At 34.1% G+C, this 18370-nt stretch overlaps 1 protein-coding gene and 1 long non-coding RNA gene across 5 annotated transcripts; one reads left to right on the top strand and one right to left on the bottom strand.

The window, feature by feature from the left end:
* Positions 1 to 2054: 2054 nt before the first annotated feature.
* LOC132298714 (zinc finger protein ZAT10) lies at positions 2055 to 3139 on the top strand. Its single transcript, XM_059795094.1, has one exon. The coding sequence runs from the start codon at positions 2189 to 2191 to the stop codon at positions 2912 to 2914; it is 726 nt and encodes a 241-aa protein (XP_059651077.1). The 5' UTR covers positions 2055 to 2188; the 3' UTR covers positions 2915 to 3139.
* A 2760-nt stretch (positions 3140 to 5899) lies between these two features.
* LOC132300077 (uncharacterized) lies at positions 5900 to 15519 on the bottom strand. 4 transcript variants are annotated; one of them, XR_009480272.1, is made up of 4 exons: positions 15093 to 15519; positions 7805 to 15016; positions 6440 to 6550; positions 5900 to 6190 (listed from the first exon to the last, which is right to left on the bottom strand). It is a non-coding gene; the product is annotated as an uncharacterized LOC132300077 (long non-coding RNA). The 4 variants fall into 4 exon arrangements; XR_009480275.1 differs by having other exon boundaries at positions 7805 to 15013; XR_009480274.1 differs by having other exon boundaries at positions 6440 to 7635; positions 7805 to 7904; positions 15093 to 15514.
* Between the last annotated feature and the right edge of the window lie 2851 nt (positions 15520 to 18370).

Below are 18370 nucleotides of genomic sequence, written 5' to 3'. Positions count from 1 at the left end.
CCTAAGTCCAAACGCAAGAACATCGTGGCTAAAGCTAAACTTTTTCTCAGCTGTCAAACTAACCGAACGTTTAAAAAAAAACGCTACATGTCTTCTTTTTCTTTAATCATATTCCAAACGCAAACACTGCGTGTCAAACGAACACTCTGCATGAACCTATCTTTTATATAATCAAAACACCCTTTAATTATTGGTTTTTTTCAAGTAACTACTATCTGGTAGTATAAAACGTCCAAAAATAATTCACTCTAATTTCATAAAACTAAAATCATGGCTTTCATCTATTCTCTCTGAACAAGTTTGTAACTTTTAACCCAATCCACTCTCACTTATGGCACTTCTGTATATTTATAGGTATCATTCTCTCTAATGAACAAATGCATCACAATTTTCACCTAAATTTATAAATTTTATAAAACTCTATACTTTTCTAGAATTTTTTCAATCTACCAAGTTTTATACTAACAAATGTTTAAATATTCTTTATTTTTTTCTACAATATTCTACCATCTCCACACAAATTGAGAACGAGATATATCATTACTTGCTCATAAACACAAATTGAAAAAGAGTTATACCATTACGTGCTCGTAAGCACAAATTGAAAAAGAGTTATACCATTACTTGCTCGTAAATTATTTGTGATCAATAATATATATATTTTCTCTCTCTCTTTTGGTTAGGTGAATACACACTTTATTCATGTCAGGGCTCGAACCCCTGTCATCTACTTTGAAGGTGAGGAAGTTAATAGTTAGATGCGTTTTGGTCATTGATAATCTTCATTTTTAAAGAAAATGCTACATAATTGATTCAGTTCAGTCACATATTTTGAATAAATGTGATTGTTATATGGTTGGAAAATAAAGTAGTTGTGTCTCTTCAACTCCCAAAATAAAAAATGATGAAATTCAAATCTCCACAAGAGAATATAAGTGTTTGAATATAATAATAATAATAATAATCTTGTAAAAATATTACTCGAAAATGAAATGTGACAAATGCTCTTCAAAAACACATTCATTCTCCTTATTTTAAAAAGGATCCATACATTTTACCTTTGAAAGAATTTTGTGACAAGTACAAGTGAAGAAAAATAAAGTATTACTAGTAGCATATATATATATACACACACACACATACATACAGTATATTTTATTGCTTGACTAGATCAATCATTCGAAAGTCAATAATTTGGAGGAAAACTTATTAGAATCTGTGGAAGTTTTTGTTTACATTAAAAACTATAATAACATGAAAAATATAATAAATAAAATAATGAACAATGCTTTTTCTCTTTGAATTTTCAATTAGAATGTGACAAAGAGGTAACTAGGTCCACCACCTCTCTCATCTTATAAATCAGAGTTGGGAATATGTATATAATTAATTGCAACAGATTCGGTTATTTTAACACAATTCGGAGTAAGAGTGTGGAATTGAAAATTTTATGCCCACCTTTGTTTTGACTTGACAAAGTCCATTGAAGAAGCTAAAACACAAGTCACACAACTCAAACGCCCCTTCCAACACTCTCACTCTTGTTGACCGACTCATTCACTCCCCCAAGACGCTATAGAGTGCATTTTATATGTGCCGTTGTGTTTCGAATTTTGTTTTATTTTTAATTATTTGAATAAAATTTATTATTTTTTATACATGACGGAAGGTAAAATTAACTTTTAGACTCTCTTATAATTCAATACATAAATAAAAATTTCACTCCAAATACATTATGTTGTGCTGCATATTTATTATGAGTGTCGGACACATCTAAAACATTACCATATTAAATAATGTCACGATGATGTCATTCACCACACATAAAATAGTAGAATACATTCAAATTTAGAATTACTCATCATTATTTTATTTATTATTATTCTTGATTTATTGTCATATTTTCTCTTAACACTATATATATATATATATATATATATATATATGATATATATGGATACATATATAAAATATATAGCTATATTATATCCATAACACCTGCGGAAACGTCCACCGCCACTCTTCACGCCACTTCCACCAGTCCCTTGTCCTTATAAACCCTTCCCTTCACCCCCTCACTCTCTCACTCTACAAACTCAACCACTCTCTAAACTCTCTCTCTCTCTCTCTCTCTATATATATATATATATATATATATTTCTTCATATTTCTCTCTCATCTCTCTAACATGGCTCTGGAAGCTTTCAACTCCTCAACAACAACCACTCCACTCTACTACGAAGAAGACATGGACTTCCACTTTCTTGAACCATGGGCAAAGGGAAAGCGCTCGAAACGGCCCCGTTTCGAGAACCTACCAACCGAAGAGGAGTACCTCGCCCTCTGCCTTGTCATGCTTGCTCGTGGCGGCGCCACCACCGCCACCACCAACAACACCACCAACGCCAACACCACCACCGCCTCTGCCGCAGCAGTGACAGACTCCTCAGCTGCTTCTTACAAGTGCAGTGTCTGCAACAAAGCCTTTTCGTCCTACCAAGCCCTTGGCGGGCACAAGGCCAGCCACCGGAAACAGACCGCCGGTGCCGGAACCTCCACCGTCGACAAGTCGTTCACCTACACCACCACTTCCCCAGCCACCCTCTACAGCCGTGGCCGGACCCACGAATGCTCCGTCTGCCACAGGTTCTTCGCCACCGGTCAGGCCCTCGGCGGCCACAAACGGTGTCACTATGAAGGCGGAAGCAGCACGACTTCGTACGAAGGTGCCGGCTCGAGTCGCACCCACCGTGAATTTGACCTGAACTTGCCGGCCACGCCGGAATTCTATCTGGGGTTGAGCGTTGACTCTGGGAGAGAGAGTCAACTTTCCGGTGACCTGGAAGTAGAGAGTCCTCTGCCGACCAAGAAACCGCGTTTTATTCCGGCTACTATGGGTTCTTGGCAAAATTGATGAATGATAATAAGAATTTGTCAACCACTTCCTTTCTTTTTAGTTTTTTTGTTTTTGTTTTTGTTTTGTTTTTATTGTTTTTTTTTTTTTTTTTTTTCGTTTTCTGAAGTTTATGTACATAGAAGTGTTGCTTGTCTTTAATTTTGATCTTGAATATTATTCATTTATTTGCTAATTCATTTGTTTATACCTGCAAAATTAAATTAGACTCTGACTAGTACTTATGACAACATGGTACTGGGACTATTCACAAAGTTGTGTGGACTCACTATATGTGATTGCCTGACTTGTGAGTAGTAAGTTGTACTCGCTATTACAATTAATATAATTGACGACATTGTGACACAGATTATAAAATATAATTGACGACATTGTGACACGGATTATAAAATAACAAAGTGTGAAGTAGTTTACTTTATGTATTCTCCTCTTTGACAAGGTGGGAAGTAGTTAATCTTATGTACTCTCCTCTTTAACAATTGTATTGACAATGTCGACAATGGTAATGACGACAATTGTAACATTAGCTTTTATTAAATAATAATAATTATTATTACCATTATTATTCATTTGAAAAGTTTGAGGGAATGGGTGTGTAGAGACAGGACCATGTTGTTAGTGTGATGGTGGTATGAACCACGCCTAAAAGACCCATGTGGTTCATGCTTACATACACATGTTTTGGTATGATAATAATGGATAAGCAGTAAATTGGAGCTGGTGGTAGTCTGGTGAATCATACCACTCAATCCAATGTGCTAATGTCTCTGTGTGGAGTGGATAAGAATTGTTTGCACATAGGCACATAGATAAATATACAGCTCCACTAAACAAGATATGCACAAATTGAATAAAACACATTCAATGAATATATTTATTAGGGTTCAATTATGTCCCATTCTTCTTTATTCCACTTAGTAAACCTTTTGCGTTTTACATCTCTTGTGACAGTGTTGGCAATACTTCCGCACCACATAAGAGAAGTGAATTTGGATTAAAATTTGTGTTTGATAATACAATTTGTTTAAATTAATTAAACGTGCCTTGTCTTATCTTGTCAGGTCTAACTCATTTTATTAAATAAAGTTAAGCAAATGGTATGGTATTACCTATTTAATAATTATGTCATTTTTATTGACTCGTATAAATACGAATGGTCAACCTCTACTTATTCTGCTTTGGCAGCTCTGAAATTCCTTTTATTGAGAAAACTGTGTACAAGCGGATGGAATTTATTTGCATGGTATATTGGTATGGTTAACAGCAACGGAAAGACATATTGTTTTTACTAATATAATATGTTATACATATATAATCTATTACTGTAATATATAATATTTACATATAATAAATATTTATTTGAAACAATAAATCACACATCTGATTGAAACCAAATTATATTGTTAGATTACGATTTGATCAAAGTCTGATTTGACCCTGATTTCGTTTACTGGTGCAGAGAAATCATACAACAATGGACATGTTTGTCCTGTTGGAAAGTTGACTGCTGATTTGTGTGGGTAATTAGTGGATCTAGAGATTAGCTTATTACATAGAGTTCACCTTTCCTCCACCATCTCAATTAATTTTCTTTTATCAGTTCTTTCTTTATATTAACCCAACTTTCTCTCTCAACCCAACTTTTCTGTCACCTCTCTACCCTAGCTGCAGCTACTCACTTTCCTCCATCTGCTTCCTCCCCACTCCCTCCAATAGGAATGGGGAGAACCCGATTTCGATCACTCACTAATTAATAATATTGGCGTGTTGTACACAACCTTTTTGGTGGGTGAATTAGCGCCCTTTTTGTTGTGTCTCCTCGTTATCGTCGAGATTTCGCTGTGAACAGCGTCTTTCACGTTTTATTGTGAGTTTTTGTTCCCGCTCTTCTGACCTGTGCCGCTTTCGAGGGTCGCTGGTTGCCGGAGGTTGGTTTGTTTGTCTGCTCTTTTATGGAGCTTTTTGGTGTTTTGCGCTGGGAGTGGATCTGATGCATCTACGTCCTTTGCTGACGTTCACCATCTCTGAGGTGTATTTAGTTTTTTCGCCGATGGTTTTTTTTTGGTTGATTCATCACTGACGTCATGGGGTCCGTACTGTTTCTTTTTTTTTTTTTTGGATGGTTTTCCTTCTATAGCTGACACTTTTGATCTTGACTATAAGAAGTGTTAATTTTAGAATGGTGTTTTATGTGTTTTTGATCCTCTGTCTTTGCCCGATGATCTTGTTGTAAATGCCGTATGGCGTCTGACTTGTTTTCCAGGGTAAAAAAAAAAAAAAAAAAAAAAAAAAAAAAAAAAAAAAAAAACATTGCAATAGATTTTTGTTGCCGCTGTTAATGTGTCAAATATTGATTAGAACACTATTAAGAAGCCAAAAAGTATCTATTAGAGTCTCTAAAAAAACCGATCGGGCATTGTAGCAGTACTATATTTATCCCATCTATCCCCAGATATATATTTTTTTTTATAATTTTTTTTATATCCAAGTTGCATGAACACATAAAGTTAAGCAGCAAAAGGTAGCAGATCTAACCTGATCCGATGTGACTGAAATTTGAAAACAATATGCCATTCAACAGACTTGACTGATGGGGAAAGAAAAAACAAAATACTAGTAATCAACTCCATAAAAAAGACTAGGAACAACAGGGAACAAAATCATCTTATGTAGAACAGTGGTCTTGTTCTGTCCAATTAGTGAAGTCTGTTACAAAAAATGTTGTGATGTTTATTTCACGAGACAGAACATGACCACTGTTTGACAAGAGAGGATTTTAGTCCGGAAAAGCAATTCTTGGACAATTGCCCTAGGTCTTCCAACAAAGGCAACCACAATAAACTTCTATATGATACATAAACTACCTCGACAATGGTGTCTTAACACTAACCTGGCCAGCCACCGGCCACAAGGACTTCTGCAAGCACTGTGTTGATTACCGCAAGAGATGAAGGAACGTAAATGCAAGACTTTAAAACAAAAAGATGACACCAAATTCCAGTGGCAACTATAAGTCAAGTTCAGTGCTAAGTACAACAAGAATCTTTCATCCAGTCATATTATTTGTGTACAAAATTCCAGTGGCATCTGTAATTCAAGTTCAGTGCTAAGTAGAACAAGAATCTGTCATCCAGTCATATTAGTTGTGTACAAAGATAAATAACAAAAGAGTCCGTAACGTCACTTTAATGGTACAAACCAAACCCGCGTTATACTTGACAAAATTCAAATCCTCAAAATCTCTTCTTGGAAAACCCGCATAATCCTTTAGTGATACTGAAAAGAAAAGTTGTGGCACGATAAACACCCAATTCAAAGAAAAAACAGGAAAATGGAACGGAATAGTACGAACAAGGACAGTAAAAATAAGCACATGACAACACAAACCGATACTAAAACATCAAGTAGAGTGAAAGTAAGAAGCAAGAACAAAATCACAAAATGGGGGACCATCTTTATAAAGGTAAATGTAAATTTCCCAAGAAAGCTTATGAGCTTTCACCATAAGAATATTCAAACATTTACCTTAATGAAGCCAATTTCCTTTGTATTGCTGCGGAAGCACTGTGACACTGTCTACAACACATAATACCATTACTTCCGGATCAACCTGTGAGGATTCCCGCACACACACGACTGGCAAAATAACAACATTAGTTGTTGATCTATTTTCATGAAACCACTTTAAATTGACCAAAATTATGAAAGCAATAACAAAAGGACACAAATATGTTTCTCTCAAAAAATTTCCTAAACCTCCCTATAAGAATATGTCCATGCGATTCAAGGAAATCAAATGAAGTCTCTCTCAAGAAAAAAGGATTGTGCAGCCAAAATTAGGAGAAGAGGAACAAAGCTCCAGAAAGAAAGCAATAAAAATCATAAATTGCTTAATGAAGTAATTCAATGTACTTTCATTCGGCATCATATTGAAATGAAATCATTTTATTGAATCCACTAAAACACTTGAATTTTCTTAGAATCTTCAGAATGAACTTATCATGTTCCTCCAAAAAAAAAAAAATCAAAATGGCACCATTAAGGACTCTTATTTGATATTTAAAAATTACTAAGGGCGTTCTACTTAGCAAAAAAGAGAAGAAAAAAGAACTCTTTAAGGGTTTATATTTTGCTAACAATTCCAATCCTTGAGAGTTATAGACCCTACGAAGTTCGGATTCTTGGAAGTTAAGATTGTTACTAGCAGGATGTAATGCCACTTTTAATTTACTCATTTCTCTATAAAAATTTGAAATATCAATGTACAACTTTATAATACAAAAACTTCATTAGATTTTGTCCTTAAAGCATTTTATTTCTTACAAGTTATTTTGTCCTGGAACATCAAAGAACTATTTTGCAGTCAGAGCAAAATAAATTTTCAAAAATTATCTCCAAAATATTTTAATTGGACAAAAAAAGAAGTGTGAATATGTCATTAACAATTCGTGTCTTTGGAGAGGACAATTTATACCAATATGGGAAGGCAAAAACTGAAACTGCTGTGTCCTAGGGAATCATTATTCCCTAGAATATCATCATCAAACCACACACTTGCGACAATTCTTTAGAATTTGAGATTCCCTACTTGAATTCACAAACATTGATCAGGCTTTAAAAGAAAACGGAAATCCTAAGTTTGGTTACAAAGTTTAGGAAAATGAGATGAATCTGAAAATGAATCTCGCAGTTCTCATTCTTCAAACCCGAAGATAGATACCCTGTTCAATTAAAACATCATATGAAAGCTTTCAAGCAGAGTGAAACTAAGAAGCATGAACAAAAACACAAAAATGAGGGACCACTTTTATAAAGCCAAAAACAGAAATCCAAATGTAAATTTCCCAACAAAGCTTATGTGCTATCACCGTAATAATATCAAAGATTTACCTTAATGAAGCCAATTTCCTTTGTATTGCTGCGGAAGCACTGTCTACAGCACATAATACCATACTTCACAATCAACCCGTGAGGATTCCCACACACACGACTTGCAAAATAACAGCATTAGTTGTTGATCTATTTTCATGAAACCAATTTAAAATTTGACAAAAATTATCAAAGCAATAACAAAAGGCACAATATGTTTTTCTCAAAAATTTTCCTAAACCTCCCTAGAAGGAATCTGCAATTATAACACTTCATTCGATTCAAGGAATTCAAATGAACAAGAAAAAAGGCTTGAGCAGCCAAAATTAGGAAGAGAGGAACAAAGCTCCAGAAAGAAAGCAATAAAAATCATAAATTGCAGAATGTAGTAAGTCAATGTACTTTCATTCGGCATCATATTGAAATGAAATCATTCTACTGCATCCACTTGAACACTTAAATTTTCTTAGAATCTTCGGAATGAACCTATCATGTTCCTCCAAAAAATTCAAAATGACACCATTAAGGACTCTTTAATTGACATTTGATATTTAAAAACTACTAAGGGCGTTTTACTTATCATAAAAATAAAAATAAAAACTAAACTCTTAAGGGTTTTATTTTTGGTAATAATTTCAGTCCTTGAGAGTTCTAGACTCTACGAAGTACAAATTTTTAGTGCAGATCCTTGGAAGTCAAGATTGTTACTAACGGAATGTAATGCCACTTTTAATTTAGTCATTTCTCTATAAAAATTTAAAATAATCAAGGTACACCTTTATAATACAAAATTTTCATCAGAAACTCGTGTGTAATATAGGAAGTTAGGTGTCCTAGGGAATCATTATTCCCCAGAATCTCATCATCAAACCACACACTTGACATAATTCTTTACAATTTGAGATTCCCTATTTGAATTCACAAATATTGATCAGGCTTTCAAAGAAACCTGAAATCCTGAGTTTGGTTCCAAAGTTATGGAAAAGGACATGAAACTGAATATGAATCTCGCAGTTCTCATTCTTCAAACCCGAAGATAGATACCCTGTTCAATTGAACATTCAACATGTGCATTGATAAATTATTCACATGCTAATGCACTTAAGATTGGACCATGTTTTTTGGTCAGCATATACAAAACTCCGTTTCCCCAGCAAGCAATCATAGGGTAAAAAACCAAGTATTCACATGATCATTGGAGAGAATTAGCATTATGATTAACCCGACCACGTTTCTCCTACTTCTGTGCAAAAATATTCCAACAAAGATCTCCAAGATGCCATACATTCACAACTGATAAACAGCACTGAAACATATCTAAAATTCCAAAAAGGAAACAACTCAGTACAATTAAGTGCAGAGTAATAAGACCAAAAACATAGAATGATATATTAATTATTTTTTAAAAAATGCCTACAGCCAATAATTTTTGCTACTCCTATGGGGGTTATCAAGGAAGCACATACAAGGAGTACACGTACGCCATATAACAATATGGTGATATGGCAAAAACTTAAAAAAAAAAAAAAAAAAAGAAAAAAAAAAGAAAAAGAAAAAAAAGAAGATACGGAGATGGACCACTGGCAATAAAAAAATAATATAATATGTTATTTTATACATAAAATGCCAATTTTTTTTTTTAATTTCTCCACAATACCAATAAGCAAGGTTTACTGCATATATCAGTACCCAGAAAAAAACATTTCTTTGACATTATTTCAAGTATTTTCGCTCTTTTTACAGAAGGTTAAAAAACTGGTTAGCGAGGGGGAGCAAACATGTTTAAAAAAGCAAGCAGCATATACCCATCTATCATACTAACAAAAAAAAAAAACATACTAGCAAAAAGAAAAAGGAACTAAGCAAAGAGAATAGGAGTGGCAATTTCACCCACCCCCTAATAAGGCTAATATAGCGGGTATGGGACACACTTTTATAGGGTTAGTAAGTTAGTAGGGATACTGACGGGATGGGTTTGTCTGCCCTGTGAAGAAAAACCCCATCCCATCCCCGCCCCAATTTCCACCATCTCCTTGTCAAACCCATTTTCACATCAAACTCCAAACAAACCACTAAACACAACATCAAGTAAGATCGTAAATAAAAAAGATGAATGATATAGATCATGCTATCGACTCCTCCGAAGGTGGATGTGCCTCCTTGTCGTCTTTTTCTTCTTCTTCATCGTTGATGAACGAGATGTGACTGTGAGAGAGAGGTTTATGGGACTCAACAACTATAGGTGGAATCATTCAAGAGGTTTGGAGAAGAAAGGGCACAGGAATGAGGAACGGTGATTTTTGTTTTTTTTTATGTGTTGCGGAGGGGAGGGGTTCCATTTCTAAGTTCATAGCTTTCGTCGATGTTACCTACCAAATAAGGCCTATTCAGGAAGTCCCGGTGAACCACACGAACTGGTTAGATGTGTGGGGTAGAGGGCTCGTAGTACCCCCTTTTCTTGATCCAACCTTTTCTTCGCTTCGGTAGTGAATCACCTACTAAAACAAGGGGCAGGCCTGCAGTTTGATATGTGACATAAATATAATAGTGGCAGTATTTTAATATAAGAAATGCTATATATATAGTTTCTAACTTTCTATTGTATTCGGGATGAGGATAGCATAAAACCCATCTCCGAACCTAAGTCGGGTTTCCAATATGTAATACCATATGCCGTTTAGAAGCATACCATCCTCGTCCCATTGGGGGCGGGGCAAATTGCTACCCCCAAGTGTTAGAGGGACGGGTATGGTAAAAAGCTTTAGGGTAAATTGCACTCCCAACCCCTGAGCTTTCGATCAACGCTACTCAGCATACGATCAACGCACTTGTTTACATTGACACCCCCCATGAGGTTTCAAAATGTCATATTTACCTCTGAACCTGTTAATTGACAAAAATAACCCTAATCATTATTTTGTAATCCATTCTCAACCACCACCGCCACACCCACACCCCACCACCACAACCACCGCAACATCAAACACGCCTCTGGGTCAAAGGTCATTGGCAGCAATAGATTCTGAGGAGTTCTTTCCAAAGAAGACAATGGGTCACACCCACATACACACCACCACAACCACCGCCACACCCACACACCCATTTTCGCTCTATAGCAGCAGCGCCATCACCAACACTGGAAACTTCACCACTTCAAATCATTCTCGAACGATAACACCGCACAACAGATCCAACCCAGTGACCTCCTCTGCCTTTGCCGTCGACATCCCTGGCCAAGTTGCTTCAAACCCCAAGACCACAATGTCGCTGATGATGGCCAGAGCAAGTTGTTGGACCACCGAGCCCGATCTTAATCCTACACACGGCGAAATTACCGGCGAAGATGATTAACCGCACCAGCGAAGAGAAGAACGACGATGCGATTTCCGATGTCGAAACTGTTGCCATCGCCGAGCAGAACTTTGTTCGCCACTACAATTGCCGATCATGCCGTCGTTGAGCACAATTTGTACGGTCTCGTCGCTTTTCGCAGAGGGCTTTTGCCTCTGATTCACGATTCTCTTCTTCTTTAAGCCTTTGGGTCGCTTCTATTCGACAGCAGTGGTGGTGGTCGCTTCTGATTGATGGCGGCAGCGGTGGTGGTCGCTTTTGATTGAAGATTCGGTGTGTTTGTTTATGAATGTTGAGATGGTAATGGTGGGTTTCTCATGAAGGGGGCAGCAATGGTGGGTGGTGTTACATGTGGTGTATAGTGACAGAGGGGGTATGGGAGGATAGAGGCTTCGGATAGGGTAATGGGAGGATAGAGCGGCCATAAATGTATATTGTGTAACATGTTGGTGGTGACTGGTGAGGATAGAGAGAGAATGAAAAATGAAGGTTATTTTCGTCCTTCAAAATTTAGTTTATAGGGTTATATTAGTAATTAACACTTTTTAAAGTGTTAAATGGTCATTTCCTTGAGTGTCAGAGGTCTAAAGGGGGTGTGTGTGTAAACTTTTGAAACCTCAGGGAGTGTCAATGTAAACAAGTGCGTTGATCATCCGCTGAGTGGCGTTAACCAAAACCTCAGGGGGTGTGAGTGCAATTTACCCAAAGCTTTAAAACTCGACTCTAGTTTTCCTTTTATGTTATTTAGCCCCGTCTCGGATACAATAAGAACTATATACATAGTATTTCTTATATTTACGATACTACCACCACTAATATATTATTGTTATAGATATACTAATATAAGAATGGCTTAAATTTTGTTATATATATGTGGGCTCCATATATATAATGCATAATGATCTCATCTTAGTAAGGTATGTGTTGTATTTATGAATGCAAATATATATGACGTGTGGCAGTGAAAATGGTATAGGTGTCAAACAAATGATGGTTGAAATTGCGTATAAATATGAGTAAGGGGTTAGTAGATGTACATGTGACAAATATAATTTTAATTGCTTGCTATTATATGTATATTATTAAATATATGGACCCCACACACATATACACAATTTAAATAGTTTTTATATTAGTATGGTATCAAAGCCAATCCCAACTGAAATACGGGGAGAGCCCTCACAAGCCAACGAGGGTCAGGCCAACAAGGACGCTAGGACCCAAGTGGGAGTGCTTGTGATGTCTCATGTCACCTAGGATACCCTGAATCTAAAAAGGTAAAGAAGAATTTTTTAAGTAGTAATATAATAAGTGAATAATAATAATAATAACAATAAGGGCAGATATTAGATAACCTACTATTCTAAATAAGAATAAAAGGAATTAAAAATAATATATCTCTTATAACCAAATAAATAAAAGCTTTACTATCTAAACTGGAGAAAATACATCTAGGGTTATTTTCGTACTCTCCAATTTTGGAGAAAGAAGAAGAAACAAGTAGGCCCGTCAATCTATAAAAATTAATCAACACACTAGGGAATCAAGAAAGTAGTGTTCTAACGAATTAACAACAATCATTATTTAGTAATGCAATCAATTTGGCACTTTTGCCATTATGGAATGTTCGTAATTTTGAATTTTATATAAAACTATTGATAACCCTTTTTATGAATTTTTTTAATACTTATATAATTGTATTTAAGGAAAAAAAATAGAGAGAAATTTTAGGAGTAAATGGGGTGGGACGGTGCCCGCGGGGTGAAAAATGTAAACGGGGCGGGGATGAGGAAGGAGAGTACCCCGTTTAGGCGATTTTGGACGAGGACAGAAACTTTAAACAGGGTGGGGACGGGGGAGGGTACACCCGCCCAAAACCGTCCCGTTGCCATCCCTTTGGACAATGCGGGGCAGGTCTTGAAAAATTGATTCTTTGGTGTATTGATAGATTGACGAGCCTCCCTCTTTGGATCTTCTTCTTTCCCCAAAATTACAGAGAATATGAGTATACCTTATTTATATTTTCTCCAACTTATGTAGTAAAGGTTTTTTCCTTCATTTAATTACAAGGCTATATTATTTTTAAACTTTTTTTATATTTCTTGTTCGGAATAGTAGGCTATCCCAACATCTACCTTTATTATTCATCATCATCTTGCCTTTATCTAATATGGATAGAGTCGGTCACTTTATATTATTATATTTAATATATACCCTAATTATTATTATTGTTGTTGTTGTTGTTAACATCCTACATTTTTTAAAAAATAAATTCCGTCCTCAAAATTTGCATACCTAGGAAAAATATTGGATACCCGGGGTACCAACTATGTAGTACCCTTGGCCAATGAATACTCGCTATCTCCCTTGATAACCATTGACCCGGGGTACCACATTGTCGATACTCCCGGGATACCCCATATTTATTTGTGTACCTAATTCAAACAAATGCAGATATATCACTCTCATTTTGGATTAGATCTCCCAAGAAGCTTCATCATCTTTGTGATGGCTCCACAACACTTTCACAAAATCTATCTCCTTGCCTCGCATATTGTATCCCACCCTGTCTTTTCCCTCCTAATTATACAATGAACTAAACAATTTTACGCTAGTGTCAACTACCTAATACAACCCTCCTTTTTTCAAACTTGAGACCACTGTGTAAAGACAAGAACAAGGCAAAATAAATGCTAAACATCAAAAGCAGATTATGGCAATTCAAAATGAAAGACACTTAACAAATACTGCAGTATGCTTCCAGGTGACCTTTCTTAAGATAAGAAGCAAGCAAAACTATCTCACCCACCACAACATTAACATTCTAATTCAATACTTGTGGATCAACTCTCTTGGACAAAATAAAATACCCGATTTACAAAACCTTTTTCAACTTTCTAGCTAGATTATTTTATATGTATCCAAGAAAAATTGTTGAGAATTAAACAAGTTGGATATATTCATAATCTATTGAAAGTATGTTAAATTGCTAACTAACATGAGGGACGGACCTAAGAGTGGCTTAGTGGGGGCACTTGCACCCACTGGATTTTTAGAAAACTCTATCTTTACCTATAAAATCTTGGATAATTTTATAAACGCCCTGGTAACTTATATTTTTTGCCCCATTATTTCTTTCTTCTCATTTGCATCCATATTGCACATAAACACTAGCGACGAACTCCATCAGCTTTAGTCTCCATCTGGACTACCCCTCCCTTCATCGTCCACTGCTCTCTCTTTAAATAATTTTATTCCTATTCTTTCCATTGACAATCCATCTCTTCATGGAAGAAGTGTAACTACTAAAACAATAAGAAAAGTCCTAATTAATTTATGGTCAAGAGATAGAAGAGAGCGGTGTTGCAACATTTTTAAAACTTGAAACTAGTTAAAGACAATTGTTAAAATGTTTTATTAAAACATTATCAATCTATAATTAAGTTAAATACTACTTTAATTGATTTTTTTTTTTTTTTTACCTTATTATTGTTTAAACAAATTTCTGGATCCCTCACTGACTGTCATCCATGTTGAACTATAATCAAATAATATAGATAGTTGTATACATCAAACAGATAATTATACAGATTGGTAAATCATAGTTATGGGTACACATACCAAATACTTCACCCTAAAACACTCAATATCCACACACACACACACACACACACACACAAAAAAAAAAAAAACTCCTCCATTTAGTACAATCAAACTGTTTCTTACATGTTTTATGTCATTAACGGCTTATTTGACAAACATAACACTATAATAGCCTTATGAGGGAAAGAAACTCAATTTGAAACTCAAACCCTAAATCTGCAAAGTCACAAGTAAGCAAAAGCCACAAATGGAGATACGGTAGCCCAGAACCAGAAACTGCTGTTTTGAAAATCAAAACAAGAACAATCAGAATATAATTATCAGAGTGAGACAAGGGTTCAGATATAACAATTACCAGGTGCGAGTTCCACACATTTGAGTGACCCATCTTTTGCTTGCTCGAGTCTCGCAGTTGCCTCAGATGGATTGAAAAAAGCCCTAATCGCAGAGGATATAAAACGTACATGGATACATAATAATTATGTGCTCTTGATTTGTTAAAACCTGTCTTTAAAGATAAATTTAGTATTTTTTTTAATTTTTTTTTTTTTTCATTAGACAAGAATCACACAGCTTTTTTAGCGGTAAGAACTGATTTGAGAAAGTTAGAGCATTTTCAGCCGTTTGTTAAAATATTTATATTTTTTTTTGTAAAATATATATATATATATATATGTTGAGTAAGCGCCAGCAGAGTTGATGAGACGAGGAGTTTTTGTCCTCAATTTAGCTAATCAAGAAAAGAGCGCATAAGTAAAATGACATAAATGAGTGGACTTGACAAGCTTTTATAGATATATATCCACACACACACTCATGGTATGTTTTGAGCATTTAAATTACAGGTTTATAGCCCATCACAACCCATCCAAACTTGGGAAAGTATAGGTGACAGCAAAATGGTGGCCCATGGTCCATAAATAAAGGGTGGCCATCTTTTGGGCTTAATGTGCTAGACAATCATATCTCTCCACTTTGGCGTGAGTTCGATTCTCATCCAACTCTATATAGTGTAAAATTATGTATTTTATATAACTTTTTTATACATATACATCAACACATTTCATTGATTTAAAACAGCCGGTGGAGCCAAGGGCGGATCTAGCATTTTTAAATGGAATGGGCTAATTTTGGATTGGGCTAATTTTGGGTGGGCTACCATTATTAATTTTTTTTTTTTTTTTTTTTTTAATTATTTTGGGGCTGGGCTTAAAGTTGTATGCTAAATTTTTTATTTTTTTAGGGTGGGCTAAAGCCCACCTTCGCTATTCCTAGATCAGCCTTTGGGTAGAGTTAAAAATAAATAATTCAAATTTTTTATATAAATCTATTATGACACAGATTTACACTATATATATATATATATATATATATATATATAATGGTTGGAAATGCTCTTGTATGCCATGCCGAAATTTGAGGAACATATAAATGTGTGGAATATAAATAACTTGGAAATTCATACAAATAAGAATCTAGTTCACCAATGATTACAATATTTTATGTCTTTAAAATTAGGAATCTAATATTGTCTTAGACTTTCTAATCCAATATTGATAATCAATCTCTTATTTTGCTCTAATTCCTTGATTTTAACTCTCTTTACTTTTTTCAAATCAACTACTCCTATTAAGCAAGATTAAGAAAACATGCAATTTTTCGCAATAATTGGCATGAAAAATGTTTCTCTTAATCCACTTTTAATAGATTTTTCATTTTGCTTTCTTTGAACAGCTGATAAATTTTTCATTTTCACCGAGAGATTAATTATGATATTTTAAGCAATAACATTTCTCAATATTAATTCAATGAATAATGAAAAGAAGAAGTGCTACCAAGTTTGGTTGCATTGTGTTAAAAAGGTCAACTAATTTTTGGTGAATACTTGTTGGAAAGTCACAGTCCTCTCCAAATTGAGGAAAACTCTGATTAGTATAAAAGTTAATATATGTGGATGTAAGTGAATCGAGCTGACATGTTTCGTGTTCTATATCTCACAACCGATCAAAGATGCATCAATGGCAAACATGACAAAGGAAGGAGACCTCTGCTGTAAAAATGGCAATGAAGGAGCTTAGAGAGCTATATGATGATATAAAGGAGCCGACAAAACGTCTTTATTCAAAAGTAGGAAAAATGACAATTTCTTACTTTCTCTTATCTTCATAGAAACAATAATTACTTTTAAAATTTTTAAAAATAAAATTATTTTATTAAACATACTTTTAAAGCATGAAAAAAATAAAATCAAAATTAAGACCGCGAAGATATGACCTGGATAGAAGAGGAACCCCAAAAGCCTATATTTCGAAATAGGTTTTTTTTTCTTGCTGGATGAAATGTATGGCTTCAAGTTAGGATTATTGTATGAATATCAAAATGATACATAGAAGTTCTAAAATAGGATAATACAAATCAATATTTGGTGATTGAAATAGAATAAACTATGATTTGCTTAATAGAATAATATAATATTATTGAATTTAAAACGAAATTAAGGACAAAATTATAATTTATTAATGGTTAAAGTGCAAAAAAAACCTCCCTGAACTATGTTTGAATTTGCAAATAACCCCCTTAAACTATATTTTGTGTATAATACCTCATAAATTATCATATTTTGTTACAAAATATCCCAATGCCTATGCTATATTTCATTAAATAACCATAATGCCATTTCTTATTGAATTACAATTGATCTATGTTTTTTTGAAATAAATTATATAAAAAAAAAATTCATACCAATTTGATGACATATTCTCCATTAAATTTGCATAAATTTACCTTTAATTTTCTAAATAAAAACTTTAGCAGAAAATTTAAATTTTTTTAATTATTTTTTCATAAATATAATATATGAAAAAGAAAATATTTTTAATTCAATTAATTTATTAATTTTTCATTAATATATTATATGAAAAGTATATATTTTTCTACGGTAAAAAAAGTTAAATTGGTTATAATAAGTTTTATAATAAATAATGAATTTTAATAATAATTTAATCATTTTAGAAAATGGTACCTAGTTGTCTTTTTTTATTTATTTTATGATAAATTAATGTTTTGAATAAAATTAAGTTAAATAGTTTAATTAATATTTATATAAGAGAAAAAATAATAAAAATAATTTAATAATAAACAAAAAATTTAATGAGATAAGGTAAAATAGACTTTTACCATAATTTTGTCCCTCATGATAACAAATAAATAGTTAAGGGGCAATTAAGAGGAACAATAGTTGAAGGAAATTTTTTCCCTTTACACTTCATCAGTATAAATAGAATAGGGCAAGATATTTTGTCTTTGTCATTTCTAGTTTAGAGCTATACAGAGTAACCTAGAATTCTTTACACCTGTTTATTTCTAGAATGATAGAGATAGTTTTTCGGGTGGCTAATTCTACCGATCACTCCATCTTTAGATTGTTGCCACTTGTATAGAACATAAGCATTCATTGTAAGACCAGGAGCTGAGATCTCATTTGCTCCTTAATGGAGCTGGGAAGGGCCAAACCCATGACAATAGGCTTCTAACCTCACGGAGGATAATTAGAAAATTTATATATAACTTTTTGAAGGATATATTGTTCAGTTTTATTAATTATAGAAAAAAACACAGATATGAAGGTGATAT

The sequence above is a fragment of the Cornus florida genome, unplaced genomic scaffold, assembly GCF_030987335.1.
Source record: "Cornus florida cultivar Cherokee Brave unplaced genomic scaffold, ASM3098733v1 CherokeeBrave_3.0.0_Hap2_Chr03, whole genome shotgun sequence".
Classification (NCBI taxonomy): domain Eukaryota; kingdom Viridiplantae; phylum Streptophyta; class Magnoliopsida; order Cornales; family Cornaceae; genus Cornus; species Cornus florida.
The sequence above is the reverse complement of the archived record's forward strand: the minus strand, read 5'-3'. Positions and strand labels throughout refer to the sequence as shown.